Source organism: Brachypodium distachyon, chromosome 4 (genome assembly GCF_000005505.3).
Source record: "Brachypodium distachyon strain Bd21 chromosome 4, Brachypodium_distachyon_v3.0, whole genome shotgun sequence".
Lineage (NCBI taxonomy): Eukaryota > Viridiplantae > Streptophyta > Magnoliopsida > Poales > Poaceae > Brachypodium > Brachypodium distachyon.
The window spans coordinates 45,932,302-45,948,706 of NC_016134.3; the positions used below are offsets into that span (position 1 = coordinate 45,932,302).

The following is a 16,405-nucleotide window of genomic DNA, read 5'->3' on the forward strand; positions in this document are numbered from 1 at the left end:
TTGAACCGCATCCTCTTTTTTGGGGAGGAGGGTAATGACACCAAAATTCAGTCTACATAATGGGAGATCCCTTGACTGTAACTGGACAAACATGGCCATCAAGTCAGCCTTGAGAACCTCCCAGAAACATTGATAAAACTCCGCAGGGAACCCATCTGGTCCCGGAGCTTTATTATGTTCCATCTGAGAGATGGCTTCGTGCACCTCCTTCTCAGTGAAGGGTGCCACGAGAAAACCATTCTCCTCCGGAGACAACTGCGCAATATCATGTGCCATATCCTCCATCAAAGAGAAAGAATTTGAGACCGGTGCCCCAAAGAGTTTCTTATAATACTCAGAAATGTAGGTACATAAATTATGTTGACCAACAATAGTGCCCTCATCTTGTTCAAGTTGCAAAAAAAAAATTCTTCCTATGTTTCCCATTTGCGATGAGGTGAAAATATTTAGTATTATTACCCCCCTCCTGCACATGTTTAACCTTAGCCCGTTGAGACCACTTAGTCTCTTCATCACGTCTAAGTTTGGACACAGGATCGTTAGCATCCCTCAAAGCGTCCCGTTCGAACGCACATAAAGGAGCAGACTCAGCTTTGACGTCCAAGAAATCAATGATCTGCAAAAGCCGGTCTCGCTCTTTTTAATACAGACCACTCAGCTGCTTGGCCCACCCACGAAGAAAACTACGAAGGTGTCAAATCTTATTCTGCCATCTCTCAATCGGGGTTTTACCAGCAGTAATCGAGGCCCACTCTGCCGCAACCATGTCATAAAACCCATCCTGTCTAAGCCAAGACAACTCAAAAGAAAATTTGGCTTTGTTACCTAGGTGAGCTTGTTCACCTGAGTCAATGAGTAAGGGGGTATGATCTGACCCTGAACGGGTCAGAGCCTGCACCGTCACTAAAGGAAACTTTTGCTCCCACTCAACACTTGTAAGAACCCGATCAAGTTTCTCGTACGTAGGAATTTCTCTACGGCTGGCCCAAGTATATTGTCTCCCTGAGAGAACTATTTCTCTAAGGTCGAGACTCTCAATAATAGCATTAAAAATAAAAGGCCATCTAGCATGAAAATTTTCATTATTTTTTTCTTCCCGTCGACGAATAATGTGAAAATCCCCTCGTACCATCATAGGGAGCGATTCTAACTCGCAGACTCTGACCAACTCAGCCAAGAAGTCTGGCTTATGTGTTTCCTGAGCAGCACCATATACCGGAACCAAGACCCACTCAAACCCATCATGCTTAGATTTTAAACTAAATTTAACACAGTAATCTCCTGTATCAACCTTATTAACCAGGAGCGAAGTAGAGTTAAAACCGACCAAAATGCCACCTGACCTGCCATGAGGTGGTAAACAATACCATGCAAACTCCCTGCAAGCCGCAAGGTGCTTCAAAAAATGGCTCGCAAAATTAGATCTTCCTGTCTCCAATAAGGCAATGAAATCAAACTGCTAATCACGAATCATTTCAGAAATAAACCGATGCTTCGCCGGGTCACGCAGACCCTCACAATTCCAAAACATCCCTCTCATTTATGAGATAATCTTAGGCTTTTTAACTCTAGTACTACGACGTACAGCAGACAAGTCAAAAGTTTTTTTCCGACGAGTACGTGTAACCTTCACACGTTGGGGCAAAAGATCCATATGATCTTCCCCTTCATCATTATCCTCCGCAGCCAAATCTTCACAAAGATTAGACATTTTTGACACCAACAAATTATGAGGACCTTTATCCTCATTATCTGTCTTACCAACATTTTTTTCCAAAAAGGTCACGGCACGATCAAGTTCAATATCTTTAATAATTTGCACAGATAAAATTTCTTGAGTGCAAGAATCCCCCAAAGAAACCCCAATCCTATGCGCTCTATCAATTAAGACATCATCAGGCATAGAAACAAAAGAAAGTGAAATAGCATTTGTACCTGATGCTTGCTTGCCATCACGAATCTATGCCAACCGCATGACACGTGCCAGCTGCGTATCATCCGCATTTGGTTGAGCTTGAAGCCGCGCACTGGACCGTGTCACCGTGGGCTCCGGGATCCCACCAAAAGCAATGACATCCTCCAGCCTCACCGACAAGTTCTCCGCCCCCGCACGCCCTCATGGCCCACGGGTCGGAGAAGGAGTCCACGCCGACAAACTCTCCGCCCCCATACGCCCTCCTGGCACACGGGTCGGAGGATGCCGGCGAGCCCTCCGCCCCCGCGCGCCCTCCTGGCACACGGGTCGGAGAAGAGATCCGTGCCGGTGAGCGCTCCGCCCCCGCGCGCCCTCCTGGCACACAGGTCGAAGGAGAAACCCACGCCGACAAGCGCTCCGCCCCCGCGCGCCCTCCTGGCACACGGGTCAAGGCTTCATATATACTGAACCTTTTTTGGACTCAGTTTTTATCGGCACAAGGTTGAGCTAAATGGATATATCTACCATGGTGTAACTTGGGTTTACGTACGATGGCCTATTTAAAGTTCACATGGGCCGGCAATCTGCAGCGTCTCTGGAATATGGCTGTACCCATGGCACGATAGGGCATGGAACATATGGTTCACACCTAATATTTTCTCAAGTTCTTTTCTTCCATGGACAGCACACCACATACCTGGTATAAAGATTGTGTTTATATGGTGCCACATAAAAAATGGTAGACCCATCTTAATCATTTCCTTATAAAAGTAGCTATAGAACCCAAAGGGAAGAGCATCCATAACTATACTAGCTAGCAGTTGGCAAGGCACACACATAGCTAGCGTTCCCTAATGGTTTACGAAGATGGGTCTCCTTGCCCCCGAAAAAAAAAAAGGATGGATCTCCACTAGTCTCTAGGCACGGGATGCATCCAGGAAACAAGTAGCATCCCCAATTCATGCAGCAAAGATGCAAAGATGGTCTTGGAAAGTCTTTTTATCCAAAGACAAGACATGTATGATGTTCAAGCAAGCAAATTAAGGTAGTACGAAGTAGTTACATCCACAAAAACAGTCTTGATTGTGAATCTAGTACCGTACCTAGCAGGCCAGAATATGGACATGACCACCTCTACATGAGGCGCGCGCAAGAAAAGCCGGGAGTGCTCTAAAGTGATCAAACTTTTAGACGTCGGTCCCTTAAAGAGAAATTTTCCACATCTGCATTTCCTGAATATTCCTTCATAATATCATGGACTATATGTAGTATATATCACAACCAGTAGATTTACCATTCTCGGTGATCGGCTGGAGCATTCTATTGTCGTAATATGGTTTCGAAATAAAATCTCTATCCTTTAGATCACTGTTCTTGATGAAATCACCACGAATTGAATGGTCTTACATAATGGTATTTTTTAATGTGGAATTTATATGCATACATCTCTCTCAAAATAGATTTCTCTCGTGACCACAAATCATAAGAGGTCACAGAAGGGGCCTTGAGTGTACACAATGTAATAGGGATTAGCTGCGGATCGATTCAGTGACATGCCATATGGATAGCCCTGCAAAAAGTTGAAACTTTCTTAATAAAACAATAGCATTATAGTAATTCCAAAATAGACCAAAAGAAAGCACTGGTTCCACTACTAGAGTAAGCAGTCTTAAAGATTTACTTACCATTTTCCAAACATAATAGAAATATAATACATGGAGGCAGAAAGACCAAAGGTTACGGAAATAATTTATAGATATTAATTATAGCTAGGATGGTCGTAGAGCTACTTCACTCAGAGAGTGCCAGCTGTCATCTCCCATCCAAATAAGTTACACCATGGCATGTGTATGTCTCGACCTTGGCTCATAAAAATGAGTCCAAGACGGTGCAATACCCCAGTCTAGCTTGCAAGGGCGGAGCACCACCAAATTAATAATTGTTGGCTAAACTATAACCTGCATGTCCACCAGTTTCAAGGTTAGAAGATAGCATGTGCAGTCCGTTGTAGGCATGAGAGACACCAGGAAAGCTAACAAGATCTCTATGTTGAACCGTACGGTGCAAGAGAAAAGATTTAGTGCTACGAATTTTTGTTGAAGATTCTTCATTGGAGTTACGGTCAGAGCTTGACATTTTGATTAGGGTTAGGAGTGTTTGATCGATCTAATACGTGGAATCTCTTTTCTTAAATAGAGGGGATGGTGCAGCGATATGTAATCCGGATGCTGTCAATAATCGGTATGAGCGTCCATAGGGATATACCATAGGAATAACTCACAATGTTGAACCTCATGAACAAGTATCATAGATTCTTGAGTTTGGACACCTGGAGTATGAAGATTAACTGAGGAGAGCCTCAAGTTTATTTTTTAGAAGAGATACTGTACTAGATTACATTACAGTTGAATATCTATACCTATCAAAAAAATACCGACCGTTTCTTCACACGTTTTCGTCGTCTCTGTCGAAGCTTTCCTTACTCGCCTCGCCCGATCCCTCTCGCCCACGCTCGCCTCGCCCCAGGCCCAGCACCCCGCAAAACATTAGGCCCGCCCGCGTTAGCCTACAAGAATTAACTGACATTGATCCAGCCCAGCCCAGCGCATCAATCAATCAACCTCGATCAGATGTTTGTATCGCACACAATCGCGACGATCCAGCCCAATCAAACAAAAACAGAGCCTCACGCACTAGGCTAGACACGCACGGGTTTGAGCAGGAGCCTGACGCCGCAGCCGAGGACAGGGCCACCTCGAACCTGGCCAGCATGAGCGCCAGCAGCACACGATCGAACGTTTGTCAAAACTCAGAAGTCCAATATGATGCATTGCATGTATGACCACTGTATATCGATCAGTTAAATTACCTGCTTCATCCTCTGGAGGGAGGAGGAGTCGGCTGGTGTACTACTAAGTCAGCTGGCCCATTATCTAAACCGAATCTATCTATATCTATATCTATATATCAATGTAAAAAATACGGACCGTTCCACCTTTTTTTCTCCTTTTTTCTCGTTAAGCCCCCGAGACCCACCTCGTCCGCCCGCACGCAAACCACTCATTCGTCCGTTCCAGACGGCCGAGCTCCCCTCTCCTGGCGCAGGTGCAATGACAGATTGATCCTGCGATGCAGCATATGGTCCAGCATGCGATGCCTCATTCCATTCGAGAGCCGACGGCTCTGGCCTGCAAGCTCCATCTTGTTAGACACCGATTAATTTTAGAGAAAACAGGGGAATCGGTTCGTTCTCTCAGCTCTCATCCCCGCGTGTTGATCTGGGCCAACGGAAGCTGCTACGACAACGCACGCTAAGGCGGTTCAGCCGTGATTATGGAGGATAATTGAGGAGGGTCAAAGAAAGGGAAGGACCGTGGGATACGGTTCAGAGCACCTGAACGGGTCACGGGCCAAGGAGGCATCGTCGAGAACGGAAATTGCGGCGGCCGGCGCGCGTGTGTGCTGCTTTTGGCACGAGAAGAAAGACGGGCACGAACACTCAGAGAACGGGTACGTGTGGCCTAAGAAGAAGAAAAAAAATAGAAGATCTAAAAGTGGCTTGTCGGGCATTCTGCTATCAGGCTTAATATTGTTTTTCTTCGTCAATCGTCTGATTTCTTTTGGTGTGCAGTAACGGGCAATTCGTCGAACACCATGGACGCGCCTCCTCCCGCACAGCCGGACGCGGCGGCGCCGCCCTCCTCGACCTCAGCTTCGACCCCGCCTTCCGCGCCGCCACCAAATCCCACGCCATCCGTTTCCACTTCTAGCCCCGCTCCCACTCCCGCCCCAGCTCCATCCACCGCTCAAACCCTAGAGCCCGCAACTCCCAGCCACGCCAGCGCGCGCCCGCCGCCGCCGCCTCGCATGAGGCCGCCGTACACCCACCTAGCCTCGCCCATAACGATGTCCTCCTCCTCCTCCTCTCCCGCCACAACCGCGGCCTCCTCCTCCGCGACTCCGGCAATGCCGAGGGGAGGGGTCGCCATTGGGTTGCCTGCGCACCCGCGTGGGCCGCACGCGCCAGCCGGCTATACTGGGTTCGTGCCTCCGCCACCGGTAGCTCACCAATTCAGTCCTTTGCATCGCGGCCCCGGCCAGCCCCCGCCGCCCGCTCCACAGGTCTGTATCTCATTCTTAAACTGTGCTTTTCGTATTCCGGGCTAATGAAACTCTGGAGAAGTAGAAGTTGAGCTTCTGTAACGTAGTTTTTCTGGAGGAAACCATGGCTTGTGAGACAACACTGGGACTTAAGTTTGCAATTTTATTTCTTGTGTTGGGCATGTGTCATATGAATAGAGAAGATACATGTGATTTGGCCGCTTAATTCTGCCACCTTCTGCGTTAACTCATAGCAAACTTCGCGCTCTAGACCTGGTGCGTAGGTCCTGGCCAAATGGTAGTTGCACAGATGCACATATCTGTTCAGTTAGACAATACGGGTGTTGCAAAGACTAGGGACTTTGGTAGGAATACATCGCATCTGTAAAATATATGTATTGTCTGTGTGGGTTGTGTGCATCCACCTTGTACTTCTCAAGAAAGGAATAAGTGTAAATGCTTCAGTCTTTCAGGTAGATTACCCATTTCACCTACGGAGTATTTGAAAATTTGGATGGGGCTTCTTGAGCTCATTCCCTTTCGGCGAGTTCACTTACATATTATTCTGAACTGTCATGGCTATACTCTAGCAACTTTCTGATATTGTGAAATATAGCATGATCGTTCTTACTAGTCACTGCACAGTACCAAGAATGAAGTTACATGAATGATGAATCTTGTAGAGCTGTAGACTGTAGAGGCAAGAATAATGGTGTCTAAACAACCATAACAAAAGATATGATGAAACCAACCACAATTTCTTGAAACACAGCCTCAAGAATACCAGGGATCGGTCGCTCTCACAACTATCTCGAACCTTTGGGAATCTCACCTCTCGGTTTCTTGCCCTATAGGCTTATACTAGATTTGTTTTGTGTTGATTAATAGCATAGAATATAATCCTCTCGTGCACCCCTAATTGCTTCTACTTTGAAGTAGATCTTGAATCCCTTGAGTTTCTTTGGCTACAACTCATGGCTTTATATAGTTATCCACTTGTCCTCCACAAGGAAGAAGGAACCCTAATCCAGGTAGGACAGACTGTACATTGCAGAACATCACTCCAGGTCCTAATAGGAGTTCACCTTTCTCGACAGTAACTGATACTGAACTGAACTGCTGGTGCTTATTTTGTTGTCAGTAAATTGCATGTCCCCTCTGCACGTTTGAATTTTGTAAAGATTCCTAATGATGATTATGTCCTTCAGCTTAGGCAGCCTGCCCCTGGGATCCAGAATATTGGGATGATAGGTTCCATAAACACATCTCAGTTGAGACCAGGAGGTCTGCAACAACCAAGGCCTGGTCTTCCATCATCAGCAACACCATCTCCATCTGGCGGCCAGATCCCAGGTTCACAAGTAAGAAGCCTTTTACTTGTAGTGACGAAGTCTAATTTATGTGTAGGCAATTTAACTTTTTTTTTGTCAGTTATATGCAAAATACGTGATTATGTAGATTGGAATTTGTTCATTTCGATGTTGATTTAGGCATGAAACTGTATTTATAGATCTTCCAAATGTGGATTAATCATACATGAATGTGAATTTGGTTTGTCACACCTTGCATTTACATGATTTATGCTCTACCATCCAATTAGGAGGGAATGCAACACTTATTTATTCCAGTTCGTGTCATGTTCTGTGCTTGATTGAATTATTTATTTTCCACAGAAAACCCCCATGCATTCTTTAACAAGACCACTGTCTATTTCTCCTTCGACGGCTTTACAGCAAACTCAGACAAATGCATCTGCACCATTCAGGCCCCAACAAAGGCCACAAGTTCCACAGCAAAGACCATACCAAGTTGCACAGTCTGCACCTGTGGCGTCACATCAACAGAATGTAGTTTCAGGACAGCAGCAGCTACCACAGCATCAACTTTTGCAGCAGCAACAACAACAACAGCAGCAGCATCAAAGTCAGCCACAAAGTTCCTTGCAACAAAGTCAGCCACAAAGTTCCTTGCCACAAAGTCAGCAGCATGCAACACTAAAAACCCAGCAGCAAGCTGCTCAGACTCCTGTTTCATTGACTCAGAAGGCTGATTCTCCCGCTACACAACAAGCTACTAATACGCAGCTCGTGGACATGGCTTCCATTGACGCAGCTGCTGGTGAATCTAGTAATCGGCTACTCTCCAAGAGGAGTATACGTGAATTGCTTGCGCAGGTATGCTGTGCCTGCGCTTCCTGAACTGCAACGTGAAAGAACGTGCATAATTATAAAGTTCTATATTTTCATGGATATTATGTTTATTCTCACCAAATGTGAATAAGGCGCATGTTAATGTGTTATTCTGGTTTCAAAATATTTCCTTTTGCGAGTCTTTATCTAAAATGTGTTTTTTCTCTCTTCTGCCATATCAGATCAACCTCATCTTTTCTTAGCTTTCTCGTAGCTGCATCATGGAAGACATGATGGAGAACACTTGGAAAGCTCAGTTATACTTTCCGTAGTTCAAGGACCCAGTCCTATTGGTTCAACTGCTTATCATGACATGTGCGAAATCTTTTGTCCAATGATAATTGAACAGATATAAGCGAGTTTCTAGTAGAACGATATTTACTCTTATGAATACATGTGAAGGCATTGCTGTCGAACTTACTTTGCTCAGTAGGAGCTCTCTGGAATCATAAACATTACCAGAGCTGATGGATTTACCAATTTAATTGACTATCCTACTAGTTTTCTGCACTTATGTACTCCATTTCTCTTTATGTCAGTACAAGTGCCAAGCTTTCTCATAATTTGTTCGTCACAGATCGACCCGTCGGAAAGTCTGGATCCTGAAGTTGAAGACGTTCTTATTGACATTGCAGAAGATTTTATTGAATCTGTATGGTTGTTTGTGCCTCTAATTTTGATACATATTCCTTGCTTTAAATCAATGGCTGTTTTACTTGTATGTATCTTTTTATCTGCAAATAACTGGCACCAACTGTTTTTACGAGAAAGTCTTTTTTTCTGAACCCTGGTTGAAAGAATCAACATTCTTTTGAATTAGAAAAGAAGTTGCCATCCTTAAATTTTAATCTGTCAGCCTTTCATATCCCTGATGTCTTTTAATTAGCTGTTTAAGTATTTGTTTTGTGTACTTTGAGCAGGTCGGTAGATTTTCTTGTTCTTTAGCAAAACATAGAAAGTCTAGTACTTTGGAAGCAAAAGATGTACTCCTCCATGCAGGTACCTAAATATTTTGGTGCTTCTAGAATATATGCGCCAATGCTTGGCTTTACAAATACAGTTCTGTTATAGTTTAATATCACTGTTGCAGAGAGAAGCTGGAATATCACCTTGCCAGGCTTTACGGGGGATGAAATAAAACTATACAAGAAGCCGGTAATTCAGAACTTCACATAAATTTATTTATTCCTTCATTGCTTTTAAATTTCTTTCCCTAGTCATTTCCATTTAAACCTACATTGACATTTTTTTGCTTCTTTTCCTGGATGATCTGCAGCATGTGAATGATATTCACAGGGAGAGGCTTACACTGGTACTTTTTTTTTTATCATCAACTATCCACATTAATGCGTGGTTACTTCTTAATCTATGGATGTGGATGTATTTCTCATCTTATGATTTGTGTTGGAATCATGATATTCAGAAACATCTTACTGTGATTGCCTCTAGTCAAATATAACTTTTAGAGTGCCAATGATCCTAGCCTACATTAAACGCTTTTAAAAAAATGGTCTAGCATTGTTTGAAACACCATTTGCTTATCTTCGTTTTGGTTGCATGTTGAGTTGATATGTTACTTTTTTTTATCTGAACCGATCCAGATCAAGAAGTCAATGGCTAGTGAAGGGAACACAAGGAGCTCTGCTGCCCAAGCTGCAAGTAACCAGAAAAACCAGACTCCAAAGCCACCTGCCACAGGTTCACCATGAAAGAAATCCACTAGCCTTTGTTGTACATTGAGTGTAGAACCAGACAGGAAGTCTAAAGATAACTTGTACATACTTTTCCTAAAGCTGTACTTGTTGCAACACTAACTAGTAATTTTGTTCCATAAATTCATGGTATGGCTTAGTTTGCAACTCTGTGAATTTAGGACCTGAACTTTGTGAGGTTTCAATGCAGAATTTTTGTTGAGCAGAAATAGTCAGCTGACTTTGTTGAGAAGGAGTAACTGAAGACTCTGCTACTCTCTGTAAATGCTTGAAGCTGCTCTGTATATATATGCCCGTCAAATGATGTGTTATGTTGCTGTTTCAGATTGCCTCCTGGCCTCGTATAAGTCGTGTTATTTTACTAGTGATCTCAACTGCTGTTTTGCCATGAGCATGCTGACTCATGCGTTTTCATGAAAAGTACTCCCTCCGATCCTAAATTGTTGTCGAAATATTATCTGCATCTAGACGTTTTTTTAAAATAAATATATCCATATTTGGACAGATTTGAGTCAAGAATTTAAGATCGGAGCAAGTACGTAACAATTAGGACATACAGGAGTACTTCCTCTGTCTCATATTAAGTTACTCAAATTTACCTAAATATGAATGTATTATGCCGAAAAATCGTTTGATACATACATGTAATAGAAAGTCACTTAATATTTAATACACACAAAAATGGTTATAGCAGGGAGGTCGAGACCAACTAATCCAAGCGGCAAATAAATGTCAGGATTTCAAACACGTTATTAGCCAAAAAAGCTCTTATTGCCAGCGTTTGCACGAAACCCAACGCATTCCAAAACGAATGATTCCAGTAAACTCCGGAGATTTATTCTCTCCGTCCGTATCAATCCCAGCATTCGTGACCATGAAAACCACCGCGATAACGACACGATCGACCAGAATCCGGACGAGAAAGAAAGAAAGAAGCCAGAATCCGGAGTTCCCGACCGTTCCGGACCCCGCCGATAGCGACCGACCGAGGCACCGAGCTCGACACCAACAAGGCAACAACTAATCTCCGTCGATCCCTAACAACCGTCCAAAAATCCCGATCCAACGACCCACCGCGCCCGCTGCCCGCTGATCCTGCCCCGGAACCGGAAGCAAACTCCCCCCGAACCCCGGCAGAGCCTCGCTCCCAGTCCCAGCAGCGCCGCCCACCTCCGCCCGCCGCCGCACCCATAAATACCCCCGCCCCCGAGAGGAACATCGACCCGGGAAGCGGTTGAGGCTTTCGAAAACCTAGCGGATCGGGAGAGAGGAGTGAGGGATGGATCCCGTGGAGGCCGAGGAGCAGCAGGCGGAGCCGCCGGACGAGCTGGTTGTGGTGGAGGAGGAGGAAGGGTGCGCCGAGGTCGATCCCACCCGCCGCTTCATCCGGGTACGTACCTTCTCTTCGAATTTCTATTCTAGTAGTGCGTGTTCTTCCTGCTTGGCTCGGTCGCTGCTGATTTGCGATAGTAAGTTTGTCCGTTGGATTTGTTCTAATATATGTTTATTTATTTATTTTTTCTGGTTGCTACGTGTGCAGTATGATGAGAGCGTCGGATCGGGGGCCGTCAAAACAGTGTATCCTTCGATCCAACTCATCTGCTGTTTTTTTCTTTGTTTATGATGATTGTCTGTATGTCGGTGGAAATTTTTCTTTTATTTATCTACTGTAGCGAGTCTTCTATTTATCTACTCTGGTGAGTCTTTTATTTATCTACTGTAGTAGTGATACTAGCTGACTGGTAATTGTGGGCAATTGGATTATATAACCTACCAGTTGTTTTGTTTGAGATGATTAGGTGTTGTGATGTAACCATTGGCGCATGCAAAACTCAATCAATCTTAATGTACATGTGCAATGAATGTGCAGCGTATACCCTCTATTGCATCATCCGATGCTTTGGAGGTTGAGCTATGTCTACTCGATTATATCTAGTCGACGACTATTTGCCCCACTAGTCAGGCTTATGTGTGTGTATAGGCAGAAGGACAGTGAGGACATGTTTGACTTATTAACTTGGACTTCCAAGATTGAAATTGGGGCAAATTGATGGCGCTGGTGCATGCTAAAACTGCGTACATTTTGTCTTCTGGCAAGAGTAACTGCTGGTTGTAGCTGTGGCTGATGGAATTTGTGAGAAGAACTAGTTTTGTTGTTTAGATTGTCTAGAGATTATGATACTTTTAGTGGGTAAGATCAAGTTGTGTGGTTTGTCTCCTGCTGCAAAGCAATTTGTATTTTCTGTTCTGTCTCTGTAGAATTTCCTGTGCTGACTGAACAATTATTCATCATGTGTTCCTTAATCCGTGATCTTGAATAGCTACAAAGCCTTTGATAAGCTGGAGGGTGTTGAGGTGGCATGGAGCCGAGCACGGATTGACGATTCTGTCATGGGCTCATCAAAGAAGATGGCACAACTGAACACAGAGATCCAGCTGTTGAAGACGCTTAAGCACCAGAACATTGAGAAATCGTTCGCCTCGTGGATTGATGAGGACAACAAGACAGTTAATATCATCACAGAACTTTTCACGTCCGGCAGCTTGCGGCAGTATGTCTTTCTTTAGCACACTTATTCTGTCAATTATGCAGATTGCTCTTTCTATCATTGGAGCGTTCATAAAACTTTTCCTTATTTCAATATGGATTGCACTTCCTATTTAGGACTTTATAAATATATTTTATTAAATTAGTGCTACTTAAGTTTGCCGATGTGCAAAAAAAGTCTGAATGGGGTTGTTCCCAACACCAGAACATATCTAGAAATTCTGCCTCACAATAAGTTTGCTCCTGTTGCCCTTCCGTTCAATGTATTCCAATCCTTCATATTTGACACCCAAATAGGAGATTGTTTTAGTTTTTTCCTTTTGTATTTTGTAATAATGCCTTCAATGCGACCATATAATTAGGTACCGTAAAAAGCACAAGAAAGTGAGTATAAAGGCTATGAGACGATGGGCAGTGCAGATATTGACAGGGCTTGAATATCTTCACAGTCAGGAGCCAGCAATCATACATAGGGATTTAAAGTGTGATAACATATTCATAAATGGTAATGGTGGAACAGTCAAGATTGGGGATTTTGGCTTGGCTACATTTTTGCAGCAACAGAAAACGAAAAGTATCAAAGGTAGCAGTTTCCTTTTTTCCCCTGTTCCGACTCATTTTTTGTTCTTTTAACAGCTAGAGATCTTTTAAAAATATAGATCAATTATGTTTACCATACACGTCTACTCTGAAGGATACAACACTCATGGAGTTTCTTTGGTTTTAGAAATTCCTCTAAGGCAAATGTATTCTCAAAATGCAGGTACATTAGAATTTATGGCACCAGAGCTCTTCACTGGGGTTTACAATGAGTTGGTGGATATATATTCTTTTGGGATGTGCATGCTTGAAATGGTGACATGTGAGTATCCGTACAGTGAATGTCAAGGCATGGGCCATATATACAAGAAAATTTCTGAAGTAAGTGATTTGTGGTATTTAAAGTACTCGGCTCTTTTAGAGATCGTTCTATCAAACCGCAACTGATTTCCATTCCTCTGACCCATTTTTTAGGGTAAGAAACCAGCTGCACTCTCCAAGGTTGAAGATGCAGAACTAAGATCTTTCATTGAAATCTGTCTAGCTCCAGTGGCTGAAAGACTTCCTGCAAGTGAGCTCCTAAGGAGCTCTTTCCTCCAGAATGATGTGTCTATCCCAGTGCCTCCAATTTCGGTCTCTCTGGTCTCGAGTGTGAAAGAAGATGTGCAGCAGTCTACCAATATTGTGCTACGGAAGGGCGATTTCCTGCTGAAAGGAGATATGCATGTGACTGACGATATCAATTTACGGATAAGATTTCCTGATCCCAGTGGTAATTATAGCCCTCTAGAATTTTTTTGTAATCAAACCTAATACCTCTATCTGTACTGACAAGTAGATTTCTCTCAGGTTGTTTTAAGAATGCCGATTTCCGGTTCGACGTTGATCAAGATACCAGCATTTCTGTCGGTCAGGAAATGGTTGAAGCTTTTGAATTGCCGCAAGGGAGCATACAGATCATTGCACAGCTGATCGATGCATTCTTGCTCATGATGATCCCTAAATGGGTGCCCCGTGTTGTTGTTTGTCCGGTGGTTTCTGAGAGTGCCCACAGCTACATCACCGATAGAATCATGAACTGCAGTCAGCTCAGATTGGCCGTTCCAGGATAAGTCTTGCTTCCCCAAGCTATATATGATCGTAGTTTCGCAGCTTATTTATCAGTCAGTTTTTTGTTTAGTTAGATGAATTTGATGGCCACGCTTCAGCCTCTTGTGCGGGCTAATATTACAGCGCGCGCTTGATGCGCTGGCGAACATGGCGTTCTCCATTGATGATGATGATGATGAAAGATAGAAGAATAGGATTACTAGTCGGGTTGTTTCTATTATTTGTTTCATTCTTCTAGTGTCAGGTAGCATCAGCAGATTGATAGTACCTGGTTGAACATATTTCCTTTTAGTTCCTGAGATTGTTGAGTGGGTCCCTATTTTAAATGTTTGATTTTCATGATTCCTACTGAATTGAATCATTTCCTGTGAAATTCGTGGATTCCAAACGGACCCTTGTGTATTTCCAGAAGTTTGCACTCTTCTTTCTTATCTTCCAGCCTTGTGATGACTGCCGATGATAGAATCCGATGCAATATTTGAGTTGCCTTTGGACACAACACCTATTGTCGCCTCAGGTTTCTTTGCTCTTGTTGGTGGTTGTGTTCACCCCACCGAGACAGCTATCAAGCTTCAGGTTGCTAAGAAATCAGCGGAATGATCATCAATGGATATAATACATCTCTTGATATATTCTGTTATATGCTATAAGAAATCAGAAGTTTTTTCTTTTCTCAGGGAAACTAATGATAGAAGTTTGTCATATTGTCCGTATGAAAATAAAAGTTTTGTTAGCGAAGACTTTGCCCGCAGCACAAAGGTGTCTCTGTGTTTTAGATTACCCACGAAAATTAACAGTAGGTGCCTCGGATGATAGAGATAAAAAAAAGCCCAAAATCAGCCAGGCAACCTGCTCTCTCAGTAAAGATGACTCTTCACGGACTGGAGCAGGGTCGTTTGACCAAGAACCGGATGATTCCTTGGTGCTGCTTCTCACTCCCTGCACGGCTGCACTGTGGTTGTGGATAAGCTCGCTTGTTTCCTTCTGGGTTCTCCAGATCATTGCATGTTGGTCGTGGCGGTGTGGATTCTCTGAGTTAAGTCACCTGACTTTTGACTTTGTGAAGCGAAAATGTGGGTTCTAAAGACAGGTGACTTTGTGAAGCGAAAATGTGGGTTCTAAAGACAGGTGACTTACGTCAGATAACACTACGGGATCCCACACCGTTGCTCCAGGAAACCTGCAGCTCTCTGCTGTTCATCGATGGGGCTGCTGCACCGCAGGTCACCTTATCGATTCTGTAGCAGTAAAACGTAAACCGTCCAATGTAAATTTTATAACGTCGTAAAACGTAAACCGCTCAATGTAAAGTTTAACATCAATCATCAAGGTAAATACTGGTACGAGCAAAGCGTATGTACATTAGATGTACTACAAATATTAACATGGTGATTTTCACAACTGTCACGTTTAACATCAATCATCCATCACGTCTGAAAATCCCAGCGCACAGTACGTGCAGTGGGCACGGTTCAGATTAATTCAGCCCCTTTTTACGTCAGAAAGATATGCTGCTCGATCAAGATCTCCTTTTACAAAGTGATTGAATCGCTGGAGTACTGGGTAGTAGAATCAATGAATGGTCTGTCTAAAACATTCTTTGGTCGCTTCGTGTCGTGATAACAGCAGCGACTAGGGCTAGGGGCTGGCAGTTCAACTTCAAGGACTAGCAGCTAAGCTAAGCTAGAAAAGAGATCGACGAGATTTGTACTGTGGGTGATTCCATTATCTTTTTTGACTATAATAAAATTGGGCATACGTATATCTCAAGGAACAAGGCGAATATTTCCCAAACCGGCGATAAAATGGATATGATGAATCGGGAACTCGGAAATGCCACAAAGTTCACCGCCGAAAGCAAAATGTCGGAACTGTGTAACCTTTGGGTTCGGCAAGGTATCCTCTGCAACACAAGTTTTTGATAGGATCTGCATTCTCTTGTGTTCTGTTTCTCGAATCTAGACCAATTCTCAAATATTCAAATCAAATTGTAAAGCAAACACTTTGAACCAGTAAATCCGAATCTCACTTGCATCCGAATCTAACGGTTGAAGAATCAACTACTTTGTAATTAAAAAAATCTGACGATTTAGATATAGCAAAACATTTATAAATTTCTTAGGATTCTTTTTTTTGCGCAAATCTATACCATTATATTAAATTCGAAACGGTGGTGATGGTACGGACGTCGCTGCGGTACGTCACTTTGTCAAAATTACGAATATGCCATCACTGTCCAGGAGATGGGCGCGGTACGTCACATTTGTTCTTCCGTAGCAACGCACGGAGC

At 43.5% G+C, this 16,405-nt stretch overlaps 2 protein-coding genes across 3 annotated transcripts; both read left to right on the forward strand.

Annotated features, from left to right (window-relative positions):
• The first annotated feature begins 5,506 nt into the window (after positions 1–5,506).
• On the forward strand, positions 5,507–10,241 carry LOC100821745 (transcription initiation factor TFIID subunit 12). 2 transcript variants are annotated; one of them, XM_024455271.1, is made up of 8 exons: positions 5,507–6,037; positions 7,225–7,377; positions 7,750–8,190; positions 8,783–8,857; positions 9,126–9,204; positions 9,296–9,360; positions 9,482–9,517; positions 9,807–10,241. In XM_024455271.1, the coding sequence occupies exons 1-8, from the start codon at positions 5,570–5,572 to the stop codon at positions 9,912–9,914; spliced, it is 1,425 nt and encodes a 474-aa protein (XP_024311039.1). In that variant the 5' UTR covers positions 5,507–5,569; the 3' UTR covers positions 9,915–10,241. The 2 variants fall into 2 exon arrangements, with proteins under 2 accessions (XP_024311039.1, XP_014758692.1); XM_014903206.2 differs by having other exon boundaries at positions 5,509–6,037; positions 7,690–8,190.
• A 740-nt stretch (positions 10,242–10,981) lies between these two features.
• LOC100838132 (probable serine/threonine-protein kinase WNK9) lies at positions 10,982–14,517 on the forward strand. Its single transcript, XM_003578833.4, has 7 exons — positions 10,982–11,307; positions 11,458–11,495; positions 12,239–12,469; positions 12,828–13,048; positions 13,229–13,386; positions 13,480–13,777; positions 13,855–14,517. Exons 1-7 carry the CDS (start codon positions 11,197–11,199, stop codon positions 14,115–14,117), a joined length of 1,320 nt encoding a protein of 439 aa, XP_003578881.1. The 5' UTR covers positions 10,982–11,196; the 3' UTR covers positions 14,118–14,517.
• Positions 14,518–16,405: the final 1,888 nt, after the last annotated feature.

Bases quoted from the DNA above. Each gene is read 5' to 3' on its own strand.
- LOC100821745 (XM_014903206.2), top strand. From the start codon at position 5,570: ATGGACGCGCCTCCTCCCGCACAGCCGGACGCGGCGGCGCCGCCCTCC. The intron at 8,191-8,782 runs GTATGCTGTGCC...TGTTCGTCACAG, and splicing joins TACGTGAATTGCTTGCGCAG to ATCGACCCGTCGGAAAGTCT. The intron at 9,361-9,481 runs GTAATTCAGAAC...GATGATCTGCAG, and splicing joins TAAAACTATACAAGAAGCCG to CATGTGAATGATATTCACAG.
- LOC100838132 (XM_003578833.4), top strand. From the start codon at position 11,197: ATGGATCCCGTGGAGGCCGAGGAGCAGCAGGCGGAGCCGCCGGACGAG. The intron at 11,496-12,238 runs GTATCCTTCGAT...GATCTTGAATAG, and splicing joins TCGGGGGCCGTCAAAACAGT to CTACAAAGCCTTTGATAAGC. The intron at 13,049-13,228 runs GTAGCAGTTTCC...CTCAAAATGCAG, and splicing joins GAAAACGAAAAGTATCAAAG to GTACATTAGAATTTATGGCA.